This window comes from Tamandua tetradactyla, chromosome 18 (genome assembly GCF_023851605.1).
Source record: "Tamandua tetradactyla isolate mTamTet1 chromosome 18, mTamTet1.pri, whole genome shotgun sequence".
NCBI lineage: Eukaryota > Metazoa > Chordata > Mammalia > Pilosa > Myrmecophagidae > Tamandua > Tamandua tetradactyla.
Genome location: NC_135344.1, coordinates 45,803,745 through 45,826,909, shown reverse-complemented (window position 1 = coordinate 45,826,909; position 23,165 = coordinate 45,803,745). Strand labels below are relative to the sequence as shown.

The 23,165-nt window shown below is 55.8% G+C and overlaps 1 protein-coding gene across 2 annotated transcripts in view; it reads right to left on the bottom strand.

The window, feature by feature from the left end:
• Positions 1–23,165, bottom strand: part of CELF4 (CUGBP Elav-like family member 4) — a 296,225-nt gene that overhangs the window by 58,068 nt on the left and 214,992 nt on the right. For both annotated transcript variants that reach the window (XM_077135586.1, XM_077135587.1), the window contains exon 3: positions 12,067–12,145. In XM_077135586.1, coding sequence (XP_076991701.1) covers positions 12,067–12,145 — 79 coding nt within the window. The remainder of the gene's footprint in view (positions 1–12,066; positions 12,146–23,165) is intronic.

Here is a 23,165-nt window from a genome sequence, read left to right as displayed (position 1 = left end):
CAGGCAGACCTGGAGTTCTCCTCCTGCTCCTCTCAGAAGTCCCCCCATGCTCAGATGGGCCCCAGCAGACACCTCCTCCTGCTGGCAGACTCAAACTGGGGCCAGTTCAGCCCTAGGCCCTCGCTAAGCACCCCCTTCTCAGCTCCTGAAGGGCATAGATGAGGGGTATGAGATGCTAGACAGCCTGTCCTGAAGGCTGCAGACGCACCTCCTCCTTGGTGGCTCTGAGTTTGCACTGATACTTGGAGAACTTCCTCTGGGGGTCAGCACCCAGCTCACACATACCTGTGGGAAGTCAACAAGGCATGGAGACCCACCCAGCAGGGTGGTGGGGTGAAAGCTGAGGACTGGCTGTGTGGTCTGGGAAGCCACCTCTCTTTAAGCCACTGTGGGGGTGCTGCCAAGCCAAGCTTGAGCGGCTGTGGCAGGGACTGAGACCTTTCCATTGGAGGCTCTGGGTGACTGATAGGAGGACCGAGGCCCCCCTGCTCTACCCATCTTCCTTGCAGGGCCCTAGCTTGGTTGTCAGCAGCAGCTGCTACAAACATCGACTGGCTCCCCACTGCCTTGTCCTGGGCTTTGTGGGTGAAGAGCGGGCATCTCTAACAGAGATGGGCAGGGGTAAGCAGAGAAACAAGTCTGTGGTGGGGCCCTGGTGAACGTGAGCTGAAGAAAGAGGGAAACAGGTTCCCTCCAGATTTGGATTCCTCAGGTGTGCATGAATGTGTGCGTGCTTGCCCTGGCACAAGCAGGAGCCATGAGACTCACGATGTCACCAAATCGTGTCTTCCTATTCCGGAAAGCAGACTCTCCTCTCCAGCTCAGCCAATCCGTCAACATTATTAAAACCATCTGGGATGCCACATGTTGGCCTTATTCGCCTCTATTTTCATGTCTTTCCCTATAACACTTAGTCCAGACACTTTATCTTGGTAAACCTGTCACCTCAATAATCACCACTTCCAAGAAGCCCTCTGTGTTCCACCCCATGATGAGCATTCACATGCTCATACCAGATCAGGGGGATGACTTTTATTTGCTTATCAAACTTTGTACAGGTCTTTGCCCCTTTCGCCTCCTCTTATTAGAGTTCCATGGACTGGACTCAAATAATAAAATAACAACCTCAACAACTGCCCTCTATGAAGATTCCGTAGTTCACCAACTGTGTCCCACCTATGGCAGCCTCGAGGGTGCGTTACCATCCCATTTGGCCTGGGTGGGGCAGCATGGTCCCTGCTGCACTCCCTGGTCTGGCGCTCTCCTTCCATCTTGCCAACCATCCCTAGATGATTTTCTCCAGAACATTATTTTATCCTGTCACTCCCTGGCCCAAAGTCCTTCGATGCATCAATTAAAAGCACCTCTGAATTCAGCGCTCCCATGTCTTGTCCTCCCTGCAACATAGAGCCCATATTCTGGCTTCTTTGGGTCCTCCAAGCCTGCCTTGGCTCAGGTTATTTTCCCACTTGGGAGCTCTGCCCTGCTTTACTCAAATTCTCCTCTTCAAAAGCTATGCAGACATTCCCCTTTCTGATCTCTGTGGCCCAGGCTGCCTCATCCCCTCCTTGCTCCCCCAGGGCCAGGATGGCAGTGGGGACCTCCCTGCCTCGCCCACATCAGGGCTCATGTAGAGCAGCACTGAGGACCACCTGGCCCAGGAAGGACTGCTGGTCTCTCCCCTGCACATCTCCCAAGGAACGGAGGCTCTTGCTCCTCCGTGGCCCCACAGGGATGGGGGCAGGACTCTACAGGAGTGGCCACGGGGTGGGGCATGAGCGGTCCGAGGTCCCCTCTCCCTGTCTTTCTTGTTCCTGTCATCAGCCCCTTCAGCTGGGGCACACATGCACCGCACGCGGCAGCTTTTAAATATCATCCACAGGCCCATTTGCAATGATTAATATCCCATTTCCCCTGAAACAATCCTTTGCTAAATTAGCCGGGGCCAGAGGGAATTTGGCTAGGAGCCGCGAGTCTCAACTTAACTTTCCAAATAGATTAAAACAACCTCAAAAACAAAATGCAGATCAATCAACACCCCCTCCCCCAGCTGAAAACCTAAAGTCCATTTAAACTCAGCAGGTTTGCAGTTAATTATATTTTCACACCTCTGGCAGGAGTTACAGACGTATTTATAATGTGTGTTTGCCCCGCTGGAGCCTCCCAGGACCTCCCCAGGGCCCCTTCCCCACCAGCCACTTCTCCCCCACTGCAAAGGCCTTCCATCCTCACGTGGCCCCTGGGAGCTGCTATTGGGGTTCAGTTGTGTAAAGAGAGGAGGGCTTCCTGGACTTTAAAAATGTCTTGTAAAAGGGGCTTGAGAAGGAAAGGGGACAAAGATTCTCTTAAGTTTTAAGTCAGAAGGAACAGTTATTGTGGAGACTAACCCTCCTGGGCAGGGAACCTAACCACTGAAAATGCTTAAACATTGTGGTGAGACAGGTGGTAGAATTAACCAGTCATCCAGGAAGCCCGTCCCTCCTGGGTGGGCAATTTTGGCCTGGCCAGGACGTCTCTAATCTTTTGGCTCTTCCAAAAGGCAACCCCCCTGTACAGGGCCTGGCCAGTTCAGAGCACCAGGGATTGCCTGGGCTGGGCTGTCTTATGCCTAACACCAGTTTCTCAAGCGGAACACTGTAATGTCCTTTCTTAAACACCAGCCCCCAAATAAATCTTGGATTCCAGTACACAAAAGATCTGCTGGGACATCGGCTTAGGGGCTGGTGTTCAGGACACAGCTGGGAAAATTCACGTGGGGATAAGACAGGACTGGCTGACAAAGTAGGGTTGCCAAGCCCTGAAAAAAGAAACTGGAGAGGCTGTGTAGTTTCTTTCCTTCTTGATAATTTTTAAAAACAGGAGACTGGGTGAGAGGCAGACTCATGCTAAGGGAAGCTGAGACAATGGCACTGGGGGCCTTTCCAGGGGAGGACGTTCTGCCTCCCGGCAGCAGCTGACTCTCCCCAGCCCCAGCTGCTCCCTGGTCCACCAAGGCCCCCCCACCCCCACCCCAGAGAGCCAGACCCAGCTGTGGGAAGGGCTGGGGGACCCCTGTGAGAGACCAGGGCGCGAGGATGGTGATGCCAGAGTCTCCATCAGCTGAGGAACCCCCTGACCTGGGGAGTGAGCAAAGGTACGCTGCCCCCAAACACACACACACACAGACCCAGAAGAGGAGTATGCATGCAGCCCAGCTTTCAGGGGCTTCTGTAGGGACACCGAAGGAGCCAGGGCAGGATGAGGGTGGGTGTTTCTGCACTGAGGTGCAGATCCCTTCAGGCTGCTGCTGTGGGATCTTAGTCACTGGCTGACTTCTCACCCCAGCACTGTGCCTCCCACATCAGGCAGGGGACAAACCAGGAGCCCTAAGTTAGAGGTCAGGACCCAGGGGGTGGCTCCTTGACACTCCAAGGTGAAGACACTGGAGCCGAGGTGGAAGGGCTCATGCTTGGGACTTGACCTCCAGACACTTGGTTTGGCCACTGCTCCCATGAGGGCCTGGGTCTCTGTGCAGTCCCCTCCCAGCTCCCAGGAAGAACCTCACCCAGGGGATCCCATGGGGCCCTGGGTCCTCATCTCATGGGGAATCAGCACCTGCCCCTCACGCCCTTAACCCCCCCTTCCCCCCTCTTGCCCTGCATCTCAGGTCAGAGGCTGTCTGGTACAGTATGGGGTTGTTCTGAAAATCTTGTTTCCCACTGGCAGTATAATTTCAGGTTAATCTTTAATGGGCTGGGCCCCAGCTCTTTAGCTTTCCATTTCCACAGCCCCTTTCCCACCTGGGCCAAAAGCTTCCTTGGCAGAACCCTGAGGAGTGTCTGTTCACCCAGAAGCCTTTGTAAACTGAGCTATTCGTTGCCTCCTAAGATTGAAAAGTTGAAATTTCTGTACATTGAATTTCCTGCACGTACATTTTGTCTGAACCTCCGCTAGAAGGCCTGCCTGGCATATGGGACTAAATAGCTGGAAGTCTGAACTCAGCATGGGGAGATCAGAGGAGGCCGCGGGTCCCATCCAGTCCTGTCCCCTGGGCTCCAGGACCACAGGGGCTGCTCGGAGCCACCTACCCCTGGGCCCGCACCCTCCCCTGATCTCCAGAAGCCCCCCGGAGCCCTCGCTGACAGCAAGTTGACTGTGTCTGTTTAGAAATGAAATAATGTCAGAGGAGAAACGAGGAATTTAATAGGATTTAAAAAGCTGCAGGAACCGATGGGGCTACAGATGGTGAAGGGGCCGGAGGACGGAATCAGCCAGGGCTTTATGGCGGGGAACGGGGCCTGGGGGAGGCCCCCCAGCCGCCTTCACAGGCAGCAGCTCCAACCTCATTAGCCAGCCCAGCGGGACTCCCCTGCGCACGAGTGCAGGCTGCGGGGAGGGGGACGGTTGCCCTGAAGATGCCGTTAAAGGAACTGGGGTTGCAGCAAAAGGTGGCAAGAGTGCTGCTTGGCTGAATGACTCGTCAGCACCTGCCTTGGGGAGCGAATGGGAAGGGAATGACTCACAGGCTGTCGCACCTGCCCCCCAGTCCTCCCTGCCCAGCTCCAGCCAGAGACAGGCCCAGAGACAGGGGGGTAGGAGGGAGAGACGGGAGATGGTGGAGTTAGAAGCAAATGAGGGCTCCCAGGCCTGAAGAAATTGAGATGAAAGAAGAAATGGAACTTCTCATGGGCTGTTTTAGCCTCAGGCAGTTTGGAAGGACCTAGGGAGGCTAAGGGAGCATACAGAGGTTTCCTCACTTCTAGAAGCTTCTCTAGGGGTCCATAGATAGTAGCTTATTGGAACCACCCTCCAGGGCCTTGCATAGTGGGCAGCTCAGGGCCACTGCTGACCTCTCCCCAGGCTTTGCCCAGGCCCGGTGGCCATGAGGGAACAGTAGGGTTTCGCCTCAGTGAGGCGATGTGGTGTGGGACCTGCATTTCCCCGAGACCTTTTCCCACGGTCTCTGCGCTCCACTCAGGGTCTCCTCCGGGTTCCATCTTCAGCTGCCCCTTTGCCTCTCTTTGACGAAGGCCTCTTCAGAAAGAGGCCCTGGTGGACTTGGGAGGGAACCGGGGCACCCCGCAGAAGCTGCCATCTCAGTGCCAGGACCTGCTCCTCCAGCTCGGGCCCCACCTGCCACAGCTGGAGGTCTGTGCCGGCTGGTGAACTAACTTCCCTCGGCAGTTCATTTCTGTAACCCGGCCTGGTTCTGTTTTGAAGGGGACCACCCTGTGTGCGTGCCTGTGTGTGGGGGCGAGGTTTCCAGTTGCGGTCCTGCGACAGGCGTCCAGAGGGCCAGGGTGCAGCCCCTGGAAGACTACTTCCATCCTTGCCCGTGTTCCTGCCCGAGCGTCTTCCTGCCCCGGGGGAAAGTGACCCTGCCAACCCTCTGGCCTGTTATCCCGAGGATCTGCTGGAATGAGCCTCTGTTTTGCTTTTCAGTGGCTAATGGGGAGAAAGAGACAGAGGGAATGCTCAGCGGGGGTGGGGGAGTAGGGAGAGTGGGGGAGGGAGACAGAGGGAAACCGTGGGGATGGGGAGAGAGACCGGAGACAGAGAGAGGGAGGGGAGGGAGAGGCTTCCCCGTGGAAACCAGGGGAGCAGAGAGAGAGAGAGAAGGGAGGGGGTGGGGGAGAAAAGAAGGGGAGGGAGAGAGAGAGACAGGAACCAGGAACTGAGAGAGACAAAGAGGCAGGACGAGCAGAAGCAGTGGGCAGCCTCTTGGGGTCCCCATTTTCCCAGGATGGCCCCCTCTTCCCGAGCCATCCCAGTTTCCAAGCCTCTCCACCTCTCCCCTTGTTGCAGCCTCAGCAGCCACCTTGCTGCTTGTCATTTTGTACTGATGAAATGAAACCTGGTGGCTCCGGTCTGTTCCCCACCCCCAGCCACGAGGACATTTATTTTCTGTCTGTGGGTGCATTGGCAGAGTGGGGGACAGTGTGTAGCTCTGTGCAACGTGTGTATCTGTGCTCTGGGGCACCCCTGAGATGAATGAGGACCCCTCATCCACCCATCTAGCTATGGATGTTTGCCGGGAGGAGGTCCGGTGGTTTTCCGTGATAGGAATCTGGGGTTTTCTGGGGGTCCGGGAGACAGCACACGTAGACTGGTGTGTGTTTAAGTGGGTGTATTTCGGGGGATGCAGTACCTGACTGGGTCTCAGCCACTCATCCCCTCTGAGAGCCCTGCCTGGTCGTTGACCTTCTTGGGCCCTCTGAGGGGGTGGCACCCACGCCAGCCCAGTTTGTCTCCCACCCCTGCCTCCTCTACTTCAGCTCAGGGTCCCCAGCGGGCTTGCTGATTAAGCCAAGGCCGGCAGAGCCTCTTCCTCAGGTACCTGACCCCTGAAAGGAGCCTGACAACCTGGCTGCAGGTAGCAGGTGGCTTGTCCCTGGCTCCCGATCTTAGCACTCACCTGATCTGAACTTCCTAGGAGGGAGAAGGTGGCAGGGCTGCAGGGGAGCACAGAGGTGAGTGTCCATTCAGACACCCAGGGTGAAGCCCAGAGGTGGGGCGGGGGCGGGGGGGGGGTGCTCCTACAGCGGAGCAGACCTCAGTTGAACACTGACAGGGTGTAACTGGCGCTGCCAGAGGCAGGGGAGGGGCAGTGCGCCCCTGAGATGGTCAGCTGGGATATGGGCAGGCACCCCCTGGCTCCTCTCTGTCACCCAGCCTGCCTCATGCCCCTGGTTTTTGAATTGATTTGTTTACTTTGGGGTGACTCTAAGTTTAAATACTCTTCACTCCAGTGCAATCTGTGGGTTTACTGGCTCCAATGTTCAGAGGGATGGCTCTGTGGGGCACGCTCTCTCCTGGTTTTCTTTCCCTGCCCAGTTGAACTCCAGCACTTGGTGGTGGGAGAAGGGGTGCTGTCTCCACTTTCTGCCCAGAAACATCACTGTTGGGACATCATCTATCTGTCTCTTGCCCCTACCAGAATCAGGGAATCCTGCTTGTGAGAGGGACAAGCCCACCCCACTTGGATGGTGTTCAAAAACATATCATATTTCATGCCTTCACTGTTTCATGCCAAGCCCACACTACTTGGTCCAATTTCTACCTCCCCCAGGAAGCCCCCTCTGACTGCTCTAGGTCACAATAAGTTCTCTCTTCTCTGATCCACTCCAATTCTGGTCTGTTATATCTCGTGGGTAGGCCTGGGAACTTCACTTGATGCTGGCTCTGCCTCTCTCACTTAGGACCCTGCTCCTCTCCCCTCTCCCACCTTGTGAATGGGCCTACAGCATGGCGACTATCTGTGGTGCCTTCCCACTGCCTCCAGAGCTACCAAGAGTCTGAGAGACCATCCTGGGAATTCCAATACTGGGAAGAGCCCAGGTTCTAGTGGCTGATAGGCAGGGGGTTGAATTCTGGCTCTACCACTTGCTACCTGTGTGACCTCAGACAAGTTATATGACCTCTCTGTGCCTTGGTTTGTACTTTTAAGTGGGCCCAATAACATTCCTCTGCAAAGCTGTGGTGTAGATTAGATATACTTGTATCAAGTCCCCAGCCCGCAGTCGGTGCTGGGGAAACAGCAGCTTCCCTGGGTAGCACAGCCCTCCCACCATCAGGTGAGGAGGTGGGGGCCCAGAGAGGGACGCACCGGGGCTGGACCTCACTGGGGGTGAAGCTGGACCAGGACCCTAGACTAGAACAACTGCTGCCCTGTGCTCTTTCTAGGGACTGCCACTGTTTGTGGGACCAGCTCCTCTTCCTCACACAAGGCACACTTCTGATTCCTAAATTCCCACTCTCATTCTTTGGCTGGGAATGTTTGAGCTAACTTCACATGGGACTAAAAAGAACAGAGCTCCCTAACAGCGCCTGTCCATGGTGACCTTCTAGTTTCAGGTACCAATGAGCTTCAGACACTGGAGCACCTGAAAATCTGTCCTTATACCCATAGACCCCCTGACACCACTCTTCATCGAGCCCTGTCCTGACCCGCCCACCCCTTCTCCCTGCATGGGCTGACATGACCAGGGGATACTTCTAGAAGCAAGAGATTTGGAACGAGAAGCCCGAGCCACAGATGCCGTGGGAGCGAGGCAGGGGAAAGCTTTCCTCCTATCCACCCCCAACTCCCCAGCCTAAAGCCCCTACATGTGCCCTAAGTCCTATGCAGAAAATAAAATCATCTCTCTTTGGACTGCTGTGAACATGCAGGAGCACCGGGAGGGCAGCTGAGGGGCTCAGAGCCCCCATTCCTCATGTCCTAAGGATATTTGGGGCTCAAAGTTTGGGGACAAAGTTTGGGGAGCTGGCATGGGCAGAGGGGCTCAGGGTCGAGCCTGGGAGGGAGCAGATCCAGCCTCTCTCTCTGGGACACATCCTTCTCCCACCCCACTCCCTGTCTCCTCCCGGCTGTGCCCCCCAAGTCTTGCCAGCTCCCTCCCAGCTTCCCCAGAGCCCAGCGCCTTCAAGGCTTCCTTTCTCCCCCCTCTTTCTGCTCCCCCTCACTTCGCCACTTCACTTCTTCCTTTCCTTCCCCTTTTCCATCAGGTCCCCCTCCTCTATCCCACTCCCATCTTCCCCCCTACTCCCTTCTCCCCAGAAGAAGTATTTAATGGATATTAAATTATTTTAAACTGACTTTTTTTTAATAGCTTAGTGATAGTGCTGACTCAGTATCATCTCACTGTTTAATATTGAATATGCAATTAATAGATAGATGTTTAGGTTTGGCTCTTTTTCTCCCCTTTCTACTGTAGGAAGGATAAAAGAGCTGATTAATCTGGTTTGGGGCAAGTGTCAGCGGCAGGAGATGTATGGGAGAAAGGAGATGAGGTTAGCAACTTGGATTCAGAGAACTATCACCTCTGAGGCAAGCTAAGGGAGAAGGGGGTTTGAGTTAGAGCTCGGCAAAGCCTTGCCGGGCCAAGGAGATTTCTGACACGCCACTCCAGCGACTTCGATCTGCCCACGTACCCCATAGGCCATCTCTCTTCTTCTCCTCCAAGACCTCCCTGGATGGGACCTTGTTCATGTCCCCCACTCCCTACCTCACTTCTTCTCCAGGTATGGGATCTCCTGGAGCCCCTGGAGCCCTGGGATCTCTTTCTGAGGTGGCTTGTGATACCTACTGCCCCAGCCACCTGTCTGCACATGCATTTTCTGGAAGAAAATCCAGGACAGGGGATCTTCTCTGTACCTGGAGGGCTGTGAGAGCAGGGCATATAGTTAACATTGCACATCAGCCTGACTAGGTTATGGTTCAGTCCAACCAGCCCAGTTGCGGCGGTGGAAGTTCTGCAGATGGGATTAGCACCTACAGTCAGTAAATAGTAAGTAACGGAGGCCACTGTCCATAACATGGGGGCATGGGGTGGGGAGTGTCTATTCCAATCAGTCGCAGGTCTGAACAGTGAAAGCCTCAGGTTGCCAGGTCTTGGAAGGAATTCTGTCTCAAGCCTACACCCTCTGCTCCTTCCTGAGTTGCCAGCCTGAGGAATTCAGACTCAAAATTTCATTCAACATCACTCTCACCGGGATTTCCAGCCTGCAGTCTGTCCTACAAATTCAGACTTGCCAGCCCCCACAACCATATGAGCCAATTCTTTAAAATAAGTCTTTATGTATATATATATACACACACACGCACATGCTCCTGTTGGCTCTGCTTCCCTGGGGAAGGCTGGCTGGCATCAGCGTGTTACAGGTGAGTCACTACTTAGGTGGGTTACCCGGAGCCCAGGCCACACTGGCTCTGCCACAGGCAGCCTCCTCTCGGCTCTCGACCCTGTGGGAAAGAGCTGTGCAGGAGGCCGTGTGAGGACATAGGTGCCAGGCATGGGTGTTTGAGGAGCTTCTGGGTTCACAGAAAACTGAAGCAACTCTTTCACTGGTGAGGGGCAGCAGCAGGCAGCAAGCACTGGGCAGGTCTGTCCACTCAGAACCCTTCCCTCTTGAGTCAGCTGTGCCCCTCAGCTGGCAGGGCCTCAGGAGGGGGAGCAGGGATTCTCGGTGGGCCTGAGGGAGTGCATCTGTGCCCCAGGCATGGTACTCCTTCAGGGGATACTGAGATGCCAGCCCAGGCCCTGCTGGATGGGGTCTGAGGCCCTGTGCTTGGGTCCTGATCCAGAGAGCAGTGGCCCAAGCTGGAGGGGTGGGGGGTAGGGGACAAAAGAATGTTCTGGAAGGGTGCAAGGTCCCAGGGATTAGCAGGCCATCTATGGCTATACTATTGTTCCCTATAGGACAGGGATCTGGATTCCCCAAACTTGTAAGTTGCTTATTACTTTTTGCCTATAAAATTTTTTTGGATGGGATGGTGAGGGAGAGGGAAATTCCTCAGTGCCTGGTTGAGCTGATGGAAAGTGACCTGTCTAGGCCCAGGCATGGAGAGTGGGTCCAAGAATCCCAAGCCTGGGACTGGTGGTGGGCATGGGCACCCTGACCTCAGCCTGGGGTTGGGGGTGCTTAAGAAGAAGCCAAGAGCCCTGGGAGGCAGAGAACAGCTGCGATTGCCAGCTGCGCCAGCCTGCTGCCGGGCAGGGGAGGCTACAGGAGCACTGCCAAGTCTGTGCTGTGACTTGCCATCCCCTTCTCAGTGGCCACGAGGGAGCATTCTCCTGGACTTCTCCAAACTCTCTTTTGGGCAGTTCTTGTTTCTGGTGGAGACTTCTCTCTGAGGCAGAAGTGGCCAAAGTCTCTTCTATTGTGGGGAGGGGGCTGCAGACAAGGAACCCTCCTTCCCCTCTGCCTTCCTTAGCTCTGACTGCTCTGCTCACTGCCTGCTTGAGTCTGTGTGGGGGTGTGTGGGTGTGTATGCCTCCCTGGTGGAGAGGACAGAGCTTCCCCTGGGAGGTCCTTGGCTAAGTCAGAGCCTCAGTTTGGCAGCCTGCCCAGGTCAGAACCCGAGGGCACAGTTCAGGGCTGGGCAGGACAGGCCCAGTGGGGTGAGGCTCTGTGGGGCTGGCAGGGGAACAGGGGTCTGCAGAGTCAGACCCTGGCAGGAAGGACAGCACCGCCCACCCCTGTTCTTTGGAGGCCAGCCAGGAAGGGAATCCAGCCAGGGGCCTGCAGCTCCTTCCCCATCCTTCCTGCCCCAGGTGGGGGGACAGGCTCTGTGTCCCGAGTGTTGACTTCGGGGTCAGCTCCTTGCTGGTAGAAGCGTGACTTTTTCTGCTGGAGGTATTTTCTTTGCCTTTTCTTCTCCCTTAATTTTCTTTTTTAATTTATTTTTTTAGTTGATATATGTATATAACAAAATTTGCCATTTTACCCACTTTTTAAGTGTACAGTTCCATTTACGATTCTGTGCTACCATCACCACTATCCATCACCAAAATGCCTTTAGTCTTTGAAAATCACAGCTTGTCTGGATCCTAACTAGAGGAACCCCAGGGTGGGGCTTTGCCCCAGGTGGGCCTGGGTTACCCCTGGAGCTGGGGCGAGCAGTGAAGCTACGAAGACGCTGCTGTGGGAGGGTGCCCCCAGGGACAGAGCTGCCCCTCTGCCTGTTGCCCCCACGCCCACCAGGGCGAGCAGCTCCCTAAGCAGGTGGTCCATCATGGGGGGCTCAGCCACCTCATGCCAGGGGTGGGTGACTTCCAACTTCGGGGACCGGCATGTGTGGGATGAGGGTGTGCCCTCCTGCTCTGTCCCCTTCCGGGGATCTAGTGCCTGGGTCTTTAGCTCCGAGGCCAGGCCCCGCACCCGGTGAACAGCTCTTCTCAGACTTGCCAGCTTGGGCCTGAATCCCCCATCCCCACCCCAGGAAACCTGTTACCTACCTCCTGGCCTGACACCCACTCAACTGCTCAAGTCCCATCACAGTGGGGTGTTCCCTGGTGATGCAGAGGTGGGGGGCCCCCTTTTGGGCTTCCTAAGGGTGGCAGAAGAGGGCCCCTGGCTCCCTGCGCATTCACTCACAGAAAGGCACAAACCCACCATCCCGCAGGCCCCCATCTCACCGTCTCCCTTCACTCTTTCCCCACACCAGTCACCCAGAGCGCCAAGCCCTGCTCCCACAGCCCCCTACCCCCTGAGGTCCCCCGGGAGCAGGAGGAGGCGGCAGGGAGTCACTGCATGGGGGAAAGAAGGGTGGGGAGAAGGGAGGGGCAGAGACAATTGGGCCCTCACGTGAAGGGGGCTGGCGCAGGCAGCTACTACCTCCTCGGCTCTCGCTGTCCGCTGGCTTCACTTGGATCGGCCGGTTCATCTGCAACAGAGCACAGGGGGCAGCGTTAGGGCCGGCCTGGGGGAGCAGGCCCCCACACCCATGGGTGCACAGGCACATATGCGCCCCCAACCCCACCCCGGCAGGCCACACCCTAGACATACGCCCAGGTGCAAACACCACAGCTTCACGGAAGTTCCACCCATCTCCCCTCTCCTGGGCAATCCCCAGATCCCATGGTTTCAGGAACAGTTTCTCTGGACTGGAGAACCTGCAGTGTCCCCTGCTCCCCAGTGGAGCAGATCCTGCTAGCCTGCCATATCAGATTCTGGATTGACATAAATACATCCCCTGGACCCTCCACGGCCCAGGAGAATCACTCAGGCAACTGTGCTTAAATGAGAGCCCCACCCCACCCTAGGCCCTCTGGCAGACGTGGGCTGGCCGAGGCCGCGCGGGCACTCAGCTTCTCGGCTGCAGGGGCCCGGAGGCGCGCACGCTGGGTTTCTCTCCCACCCGCCGCGCCCGCCTCTCCCGGGGATCTGTGTCAATGCCTCGTCCAGCCACTAGGGGTCTCTGGACTCCAGGTATCCCGGCTTGGCTGCCTGTTCAGTCCTCCCTGCTGCTGGCAGGCCCCAGGATGGACGCTCCAGCCCCAAGCTCCCAAGATATTTCAAACAATAAAACTGATAGGAATCGCGCAAACGGAATCAGACTTTTTCAAAGGTGACTTTGCAGATCATGTACATCCCTCGTCCCTTATCTCATTTGAGCTTCTCTCACAAATCCACCCCTAAGAGGCAGGCAGCCCTGTTACTAAAACCCCCATTTTATAGATGGAGAAGCTGAGGCAGAGAAGTTCATGCCCTTGCCAAAGCCACGCCGTGGCGGGATTAGCGCGGGAACCCGGGCCTCGCGGCCTCTGGGGCTGCTGCTGTGCCTCCATCCCACACCACGTGACTTTTTGTTGCAGTTCTCGTCTGGTACCCCGGCAGGGCCAGCCAGTCACCAGGCTGCCTCGGGTGTCCCGGTCTAGGATTGGGAGGCAGTTTTGGCTGCATCAAGGCAGCTGGATGGGGGGAGCGTGGGCGTCGTGACTCAGCAAGGTGAGAGGAGACCAGGAGAAGGGCAGAGCCACAGCGACCAAGGGCACAGGCAGGAGGCCGGGCACGGAGCCCAGAGGAAAGGAGGCACAGGTGGGGGGACAGGACCCCAGGGAGGCCAGTCCCCCGAGGGGGACCAGAGAGCTACTGTTTGCCACCAAGTCCCTTCTTCACACCCAGCCAGAGGAAGTTGGCTGGTCACAGAAAACTCCAATTACGGGGAGAAGGGAGAGGGACATGACAGAGCTCCTGACTTCATTAAGGGGCCCTGGCTCCCCCCCAGACTGCTTCCTTTCTAGCTCTTGGGGTGGAGTGGCAGTAGTAGGCACCAGCAGCCTGCACAGGCATGGGGACCGGGGAGGGACTCGGGGGGAGCCAGGCTCCTCCTGATCTCTTTTCCAGGGCATTTTGGGGCTCAGTATCCAACCCCTTTTCTGGGCTGCCCTCCCTCCAGGAACATCTCCTTCTCCTACTCTTCCAGAAACCTTGCATTATTCTCCTATCCCAGCAGGGTCCTCAGGGACTGGCCTGGGCCCAGCTCTGACCATTGCATTCTCTTGGGCATATTTCTGTATCTTTCTTGCTCATGTAATTATTATAATTCTCGGCGTAGGGATTATTATCTGTATCTTGCCAATGAGAAAACAAAGATCTGAGAAGCGACGGATCTGGGGTTCAGCCGGGAAGGGTAGGTACAGTGCTAATGACGATACAGTGCTAGTTTTGCCTTCGTATAGTTGATCTCCTTTGACTCCAGCTGCTCTGAAGGAGGGGCCCAAGGAGGAAAGAAGGGGAGAAAATATTCATTCTGGGCAGGGTGGGTGGGCGTGGGGCCAGGTTCCTTGGGGCACCAAATAGGATACAAACTCTTCAGCTTCAGCCTGTCCACTCTGCCCCACCCCTGACGTCTTCCACTGCTCCCTCTCCACGTCCTAGTATCCCCGCTTCCCCCAAGGCCCTTCCTTCCTTCCCTTCCTCTGGCTGAAAGCTCCTCCCCTGCCGCTCCCCAGCTTCCTTCTCCATTTATTCTTCCAGTCCGGTCCACAGAGTCCCCTGGTCCATGAAATCTTCCTGGTGCCCAAGTGGAAAGTGTCCTGCAGGGAACTCCCCACTTTCTATCAGGTACCATATAAGAGGCACATTCAAAGTGGGCCTTGCCTTACAAGGGGGAGACTCGGGCAGTCCACCACCCCCAAAGAGACACAGCCCTTTAAACAGCACAAACAGCTACTGCATACTTTACATTGCCAGCTTAGCATAACCTCCCCTATGATTCAGGTGACCACGTTGCTATCTCTAACTGTAGCTGAGGAAATGGAGTTTCAGAGGGGTTAAGAAACTAGCCCGAGGTGACACAGGGGGTAGAAGATGATGTCAAGACTGTTTCCCAATAAAAACGGGAAATCTTAGGCAGCATATATTCTGCTAGAATGCAAAATAAAAAACAATCTAGGACTGTGCAACAGAGTGAACCTTCATGTAAACTATGGACTATAGTTAATATTATAATTATAAATAGATTCTCTCATCCATTAGAGCAACGGTACCATAGTAATGCAAATTTTCAAAAATGGAAGTTCTGTATTTTCTGCATGATTTTTCTGTAAACCTACACCTTCTCTACTAAAATTATTTTTTAAAGGCAAACAAAATTATAATAAAAGGAGTGGAACCCAGGTCTCCTGACGCTGTCCACATGTTGAGAAGAGGCTGAGAGTTGGGTGAGCTGGGCTTGAAGGTGGGGCAGGACAGCTCAGAGCAGAGTGGGACTGGCTGGAGGATTCAGGTGGCCCCAGCCAGGGGCAGGTAGAGCCGTGAGAGCTGTGCTCTGTCCCAGGAGACAGCTGAGGGACCACGTGGACACAAGGGAGGGAGTGAGACCAGAGAAGAGGTCAGAGCAGGCCCAGGTAGACCCCCTCATCCCTGGGGACTGCTAGGAGGGGCGTCATCACCCAGCAGGCCCTAGTCTTCTCTACTGGGGCCTGAGAGCAGTTGGGGTAACCCCAGGGACTGGCAGGGCCCAAGGTAGAGCCTGGGGGTTGGTAAGATGGGGCCCATTTTCCAGATGGGAAAATTAAATGAAGGTAAATGAAATCTTCCTGTGCATGGAATATTCCACTCCGGTGGGCACCCCAATCTCAGGCAGCCAGCCCACGGTCTCACTGTCTGCTGCACCCGTGACTGCTCTGCCCCTCTCCTTGCCAATTTTGACCCTGCATGCCTCCCTCTGGAAGCCTGCCAGCCCTTGGTGGTGCTCCAGGGGTCTGGGGTCTCATCCGGCCTCCCACCTGCTCTCAACGACCCTGGGCTGGGCACCCACGGGGTGCTCCAAACTTATGGGTGGAGCAACTCAGAACTGGTTCCCATGGCCTCATGGCTCCTGCAGTCATTTTTCATGTCCCATTATGATCTGCTAACGGTCAGCGTCCAGACAGCCTTCGCACGGCTGTCAGAGAGGTGCCAGGCGGGGTGCAGAGATAAAATATGGCCCCGTGCTTTCTTAATTCTCAGCAAAAATGAAGTGTCAGACTCAGTCAGGAAGATTTCTCAGCTGGGGCAGCCTCTGCACAGGGGCTGGGACCCGAAGACAGGTCTCCTTCCCTCTTCCTGGCTCCAGGCCCCTGTCCAGCCCTGCCCAGCCCTGGCTCTACCTTGAGGAGGGAGGAAAGGACAAGAAGCTGCCTTTCCCGGGGAGAGGAGGTCCAGGCAGCGCCCGAGATGACCAGAGAGGAAGAGGAGAGTAAAGGCAGGGCAGGGGGGAAGGTGGGGAGAGGCCAAGAGAAGGTCTGAGACAGAGAGGGAGACCCTAGTCAGAGGAGAGAAGGGATGGAAGGATGATGGAAAGGGGCACTTGCCAACTCTTCTTCTGTTAACTTTGCTCCTCGGACCCTGGCCGTGGCCTTAGGACCCCTCAGCCGCACAGGCCCCAGAGTGAGCATCATGCCCTTTCTGTCCCCTTTCTCTTGTCCCTCTGCCCAGCCATTTTTCTCAGCTGGTTTATTGTCCTTCTGGGGGCCTGTGGCTTGTGGCTGGTGGGAACCTGGGGTGGGTGCAAAAGCCTGCCTGCTGGATTCTGTTTCTGAGATGTCATCAGTGTCCTCACGGAGGGCCCTGCAGCTTTCAGTCCTGGGACTCTAGGCCCCTGACGGGGATTTGGTGAGCCAGAGCTGCCTTCCTTAGGCCAGGGTCAGCGCCCTTGAGCGTCCCTGGAGGGACCTGGGCTTTGTTCTCCCGGGAAATCACTAAGTCTTAGGGACTGTGCTTCTGCTGTCAGTGGGAGCAAGTGGTCCCGGCCCAGCAGGCAGTGCTGTCTCTGCCTCTGGGTGCCCCAGACGTGGGCCGGCGTGCTGCCTCCCCTTCTCCAGCCCCTTCTGCCTGGCTCTGCCTCCCCTCCCCCTCCCCATCCCTCTGCCACTTTTTGCATCAACACATATCCATGCATTAAACAAGACATTCCATTAATTTCTTCATCATCATAACTTAAGCTGGGACATACCCTTTAAATATTCATTCAGCTATGAAAACTGGGCATTAAAATTTTAATAATGTCAAGCTCATTTGAACCAGGCTCCTTGGGGACGATTACGATACAATTAGAATAAATATGATGATTGAGCTGGTCGAAAGGCTTCACCTGTCCAGCGTGGCTCCCTGTGGAAAGAGAGTCCTGTAGACAGTGGGCAGACAGACTGACTGACAGATCGATCTGGATTTTTCCTGACTTCTCCTTCCCTCTCACACCCCTGCTTCCCCTGCCTCCTCTCTGCCCCTCTCCCATGGGTCTCTGGGTCTGTTCTAAGAAGAAGCCCTGATTAACCCATTGGGTTCCGGCATCCCTGCGTGCGAGTCACTTTCCTGCCTGAGCATCTCTCCACAACCTCACAGGACCGAGAGCTCTCACCTGGCCGCCTCACAGCCCACCGATGTCTTCGCCACCCCCCTCCCCCCAACTTCCTGAGCACACAAGCCGTGTGCTGTCAACAGGAGGCCCCAGACGGGGACCCCAGTGCCATCCCAGAATAAAGGGCCCAACTCCCTCCCCATTGCAAAGCTTCCCCACCTCCTCCCCGGGCATCCAAAGCCTCCTCTCCCTCATAGGTGGAGGTTCGGAGCTTACCTCCTCCAACAAGGCTCCCCTGATTTCCTTGGTCCCCCTGCTTACACACAACCTTGCACTCTGCACACCCACTGTCTCGTGCATCTATGTGTGTGTGTGAGAAAGAGAGACAGACACACAACAGCCAGACACACAGACTTGTTTCTCACGCAGGAGCATGGATCCCAGGCCCTGACTTGGGGCTTTGCCTTCGGGCTGCCTGGGTGTGGCCCCCAGGTGCACCTGGCTAAGGGGGCTGCTGAGGGGGGCTGAGGGTTAGGTGGGGGCATGGCGGGCGCACGCTGCGCGCAGCTGCAGCGCAGTGGGCTCTCAGCATTGCCAGCCTCCGCTTTGTTCCTGCTTTCTGACGCACCCAGAGACGCCTCAGGAAGGGCAGGAGCGACCCCTGTCCTGCGCCCGGAGTGCGCCTGGAGGTAGGAGAGCTGGGGTGGCAGTCGGTGCCCCATGGGGACAGGCAGAGTGACCTGGGCCTGGGAGGCAAGTCCAGGGTGGGTGTCCAAACCTCAAAGCTGAGGTTCCTCACTGGCTTCTCTCTGGACCTGGGAGCGCTCCCATCTCCCCAGGCGGCAAAGGATGCGGGTGGCGAAGTCGAGTCATACCTTGCCTACACTTGCATCATTGACGGAGCACCTGTCCACGCAGGCACCCGAGGAGCAGGCAGCCCTTGCCCACCCACCCACATGCGCACGGCCGAGCTTGGCTGCTACCCCCTCATCCATCCCCGCTGTTGTCAGCAACCCCAGGCTGTGACCTCCCAGAGAACTCGGACTCTGTGCTGCCCACCCCCACCCCTGCACACAGGATGATCCTGAAAATGGTGAAAGAGCAGCCCTTGCAAGTGGGACCAGGTGGGACATCTGTGTCCAACACAGCAGCACCGCTACTCTGGGAAGAGAGGCCAAGCATGCAGGGCCCAGTGCAAAAGGAAGATGTGCAGCCCCATATGCAAAAAGCAAGACAAAAGTGTACTTAAAGGTACTGAATACAAAGCTGTTTTCTTTCTTCCACAATCTTTTGACTTGTCATAGTGCTTTTTATTTGCTATTTAATGTCGTTTTAAGTAAAGAAGAATTTAAATGTTAAATGACTAGTGTGACTTTCACCATTTATCTTTACAGTGTGCAACGCCAGTTTTAAATGCAAATATCAGTGCATTTAACCCATATGTGGCATTACCAAATTACACAATTCGTATTTTGTGGTTGGTCCCTGGAGGGTACTGGAAGAGACAAAAATAAGCCAGTTGCGTGAAGGTTGGAAGTAAGGAGGAAGAAAGGGGTCCCCCAGGTGTGCAGCAGACCCCAAGGGAGTATTGCCTTGGGCATAGGACCCCCTCACGATGACCTGGAGCCCAACCCTGCAAAATGGGAAGTGTGCTCAGGCCTGAGCACTGTGGAACCCCCTCCCACTGCCCACAGGACTGGCATGTTGTGCCCACTGACGGTGGGCCCTGGGGAAGTCAAGCCAGGCATCATCCCTTCCCATAGGTCCAATATCCCAACCCACAGTGGATGGGGGACCCTCAAGGGTATCGTAAACTCTGCACCAGGACCTGTGCTGGGTACCTGGACCAGGGGTGGGCAGGAGGCTCACACCCACTGAAACATGACCTCAACCCAGTCCTGATCCTCTACCCCGCCAGGTCATTGCTGGAGCAGAAGGCTGCAGTGCATGAGGGGTGGGGCAGGGAGGGTGGGGAGGGGCGCAAGCAGCTGGGAACCTTTCCTGGGGAGGTAGGGAGACACCTGGAGGCTCCGAGCCCATGGTACATGCTCCATTGTCCCACTGAACTTCACTTACCAACCCAAGTTCAATTATAAAATTACTAAGAACGTCAAGATGGCAACTGCAGAGCATTAACTCCCAAGAAGGGCTCCTTTCAGAGTAGGGGGTTCTGTGCAGGTGCATGGATCGCATGGCCAGGAAGCTGGCAGGGAGGTGCCATTACAGGTCCCCATCTCCTGGAGGTTTATCTGCATCCACCGAGACCAGCCGTTAGGCCATCTATGGATTATCAGTGGATTCCAGCTTGCCCAGGTCTGTGTACTTCCTCCAGCCACAGAAAGCCCGGTACTCAAAGCTTTATCTTTTAAAGATGAACTTGGGGCAACTTGGGGAGGACAGAATGAGAATTTGCAGCGAATTGATATAAACGGTGGGCAATGAGGAAGCAGCCTCTCCAATGGGGACAGAGGAGAGAACTCCTGGAGGAGATCCTGGAGATCAGAGGTGGGCCACCCTCCAGCACCCTGCCCTCTGCCAGGACTTTGCCTCCGTAGCACTTAGTAATGGTAATTAGCACATTTATTAACGGTGAAATGATTTGTTTAAAGCCCCTGCTGGGTCTGAATCTTGGGCCCCGATGCATTCTCAGGGCTGCCCGCTGTCAGATCTCAGTAACCACTGCACAGAAACCAATCCCCTGCCCCAGGGCCACGGCAACCCCCTGCAAAAAGGGATCATGGAATAACAGCAGTGAGCCTTATTTATAGCTTGTTGCAAATGTATTAACGGTTTAATGACCTCCTTAATAAATCACATATAGTTCATTCCATAGACAGAGGTTAGAAATTTCAAGGAATCCTGTCTCTCATCAGCATAAGGTTCTGACTCACGCACACCCCCAGTGGTTATCGCAAAGTGACGCCTGCTTTTGCCAGACTCCAACCTCAGTCAGGCTCCAGACTCTGAGGCCCGCCCTGGCCAGTCCTCACCTCTCAGGTGAGAGTGCGACCCGACCCGCAAGGCTCTTCCAGGGACAGCCAACTCTTGCTCCTTCTCTGCCTGGCTACCTCTGCGCCTCCCTCAGGCTTCAGCTTCCCTGCTTGGCTTTACAATCCAGATTAGGGGCCCCCTGCCAGCTCCCCAGTCTTTCCTTTGTCGCCTTGTCACAATTTGGGACCATGATGGCTATTTGTGGATTTGTTTGTTTAACGCTGGTACTGGGCTCCTCACCACGAGGGAAGGAAGGCGGCACCTCTTTTGTTCCTACTGCAACTCAGAACCCAGCATGGTACCTGGTGCCCAGGAGCTCCTTGGCAAATAGTCACTGATCTGATGGATCCTGAATCTTCTATTGTGCGCCCCCCACCCCCATCCCTTCGTTTCAGCCTCGGCCCTGAGACAGGAGAGCCCAGAGGCCAGAAGTGGGTCATGCGCGGAACAGCCTTGCTTCCGGCCAAAAGAGAAAGGCCCTTTAATCCTCCCTCGTTCAGCAAAGTGGGGTTGTTGTACCTTCAGATTATGAAGGGTTTATTGAAGCAGCGCTCATCACTTAGAGAGACAGCCAGTGAGCTCTGACCAGACAGAAGAACAGGAGGTTATTGTTAAAATATGCAAATCCACAGGCCATTGAAATGCAAACCCTCCAGATAAGATTTTTTAATAAATCGAGTTTTTGCTCCCACTCCCTGCTCCGAGGAAGCCATCTGATGCTTGTTGGGTCAGGACACAAACCAGCAGGCAGAGCCTGTCAGCTCTTCACCCCTCTCCTCACTCAGACCTTCCAGCTCAAAGGTGCCCCTGGCTGGGATCGGTTGCCCTGCCAAGGCACAGGACCTGTCCTTTGGGTAAAGTACTTGAGGTCACTCTGGGACCACCCACAGCTTCCCATGCTGGCTGCAGGTCCCTACCCTTCCCCCACTTCAGCTTCATCCCCCGCTTTACTCAGATTTTCCTAAAAAGTAGAGTCCTAAGCCTTTGCCTCCTCCTCCAGCAAGTCTTCCATGATTGAGTTCACCCAGTTACACTTGTCACTTAGTGATGTGACACTCTGGCCCTCAAGGGGATGACCAGAACAGCACCGAGAAGCAGCATAGGGGCATAACTATTTGAATGACACTGCGGTGACCTGCCCACCCTCCCCCACCCCCTGCCCCATCCCATCCCAGGCATGGACAGGCTGGCTCAGAGTTAGGGCGAGAGAGCGCTCAGACCTGGAAAAAGGCAGCGCAGAGGCCCAAGATGTGTGGGAGATTGGCAGCCCGCGTGAACTCTAATGGCCATGCGGATTGAATCTTCCCCATGTTCCGGCTTTGAGCTGACCGCACAGCACGGGTTATTGCCTTCAGTATCAGGACACCCAACAGGACAGGTGAGCAAGCTGAGGGGGTAGGTAGGATATGGATGGGGGCTGCCTCGAGTATTCCAGGGCCAGGATAACTGCCAAAGACCTGCGGTGTTAGAGCGTGGGCAAAGCTGCAGGGGAGTGATGGGATGGGCAGGTCAGACAGAGGGTCTGTGTGCAGAGGGCGGTGAGTGCACCGGCAGATTTGCACAGGGACGACAAGCCACTAGAGCCATGTCCAGAAACAGTTACCAAGCAGCCGTGCACACAGGAAATCAGAGCTGGGAGGGGCAGGAGGGGAGGGGCTGGGTCAGAGGTGACTTGAGAAATGCCTGGGTGACATATAAACAAGAACTGCCAGCATTGTCCTGGGACCTGATTGCCTCTCTGTGTGTGGGAAGATGCAAGTCCAGAGTTTGTGCATCAGAGGTACTCAACGAATTGAAGTAAAATTCCCCCAGATTGACTTGAATTCCTGGTTTTCTATTGAAGCCTGGCCTAGCCGGCACTTGGCCTTGTCCGCCTTCCGCTTGCAAAAGGACCGGGGGCGGGGGGAGGGGGGGGGAGGAGAAGGTGGCCAAAACCTAACACCCTTAATGGCTGGCGCTGCAGAGGATGCTTTTGGACCGCGGGGCCCCAGGCTGCTCTGTGCAGGCAGGGGAGCTTTGTGTGTGCGTGCGCGGTGGGGGAGGCGGGGCAGGTGCACAGCCCTCAGTCCTGGCCCCCTTTGCCTCCCATGCCTCCTCCTTGGTCCAGCCCCTGACAGTCAGGCCCGGCAGTTGCTATGCAACAGGCTGCTCCCGGCTCTGCAGTGTCCAGCCAGCAGCCGAGACGCTGGCCCTGACAGAGCCTATTGGTGGGACTGCCTGGGGCTGCCCGCTCCTCCTCCTCTTTGCTTTCTTCCCTTTTCCCTATCCTTCTCCAAGCCTCCACCTTCTCCTTTCTCTCAGGAATCCATGTTTACGGAACGCTTTCCCCTCCCTGCAAGTGGGGGCTGGGTTGGCCCAAACAAAGGAGGGGTGGGCTGGGATCCAGTCCGAAGTTCCTTTAGAGGACCAGCCTGCTCTCTCCCAGCCTGCTTTGTGGTCGGTTCCCCTCCGCCTCCTGCCGCTGCAGTAGGGTTGGGGCAGGGGGCCACCCCAGTGGGGAGGTGTTCCATGGGGCTGTGGCAGGGACATGGAGAGAAACTAGATTAAAGCAGGTGTGGAGTGGGAACGGGGCAGCAGCCGGGCTGGACGGGAGGAGCCTGTGAGCCTGGGGCTGTTGGGCCCATGTGCCCCTTACTACCCAGTCAGGGTTCCCAGGCCGCTGAGGAGCCCCGGGGGCCACCCTCTTTGACAAAGGCAGCCTTGTCTCTTTGTCTCCAAGCCCCAGGTCCATCCTGCCCATTCCCACCCACACACCAGGGCCGCACTGGCAAAGGATGGGATGATCCTTGTGGTCTTAATTAAGATCTGCTGCCATGGAAACCGAGCGTAATTAGCCCGCACGGCCAGGCTGGGTCGCCAGCCCTCTTCAGGGTGGGGGGTGTGCAATTTTTAAAAAACAACAGTGGATAATTTCAGATGAAAGCAGCCTTGAATTTAACAGGAGGCCTGGGTTTCAGTCCTAGCTCTGCCATATTCTTGCTCGAATAATATGGGGCAGTTATGTAGCCTCTTAAAGGCAAAGGAAAATGAGCGTAATTACACTCCCTTCAGCGGGTGTGGAGAGGACGAAAAGTGATAATTCAAGTGAAGCTCTTAGCACAGGGCCTGGCACCTAGCGAGTGCTCAA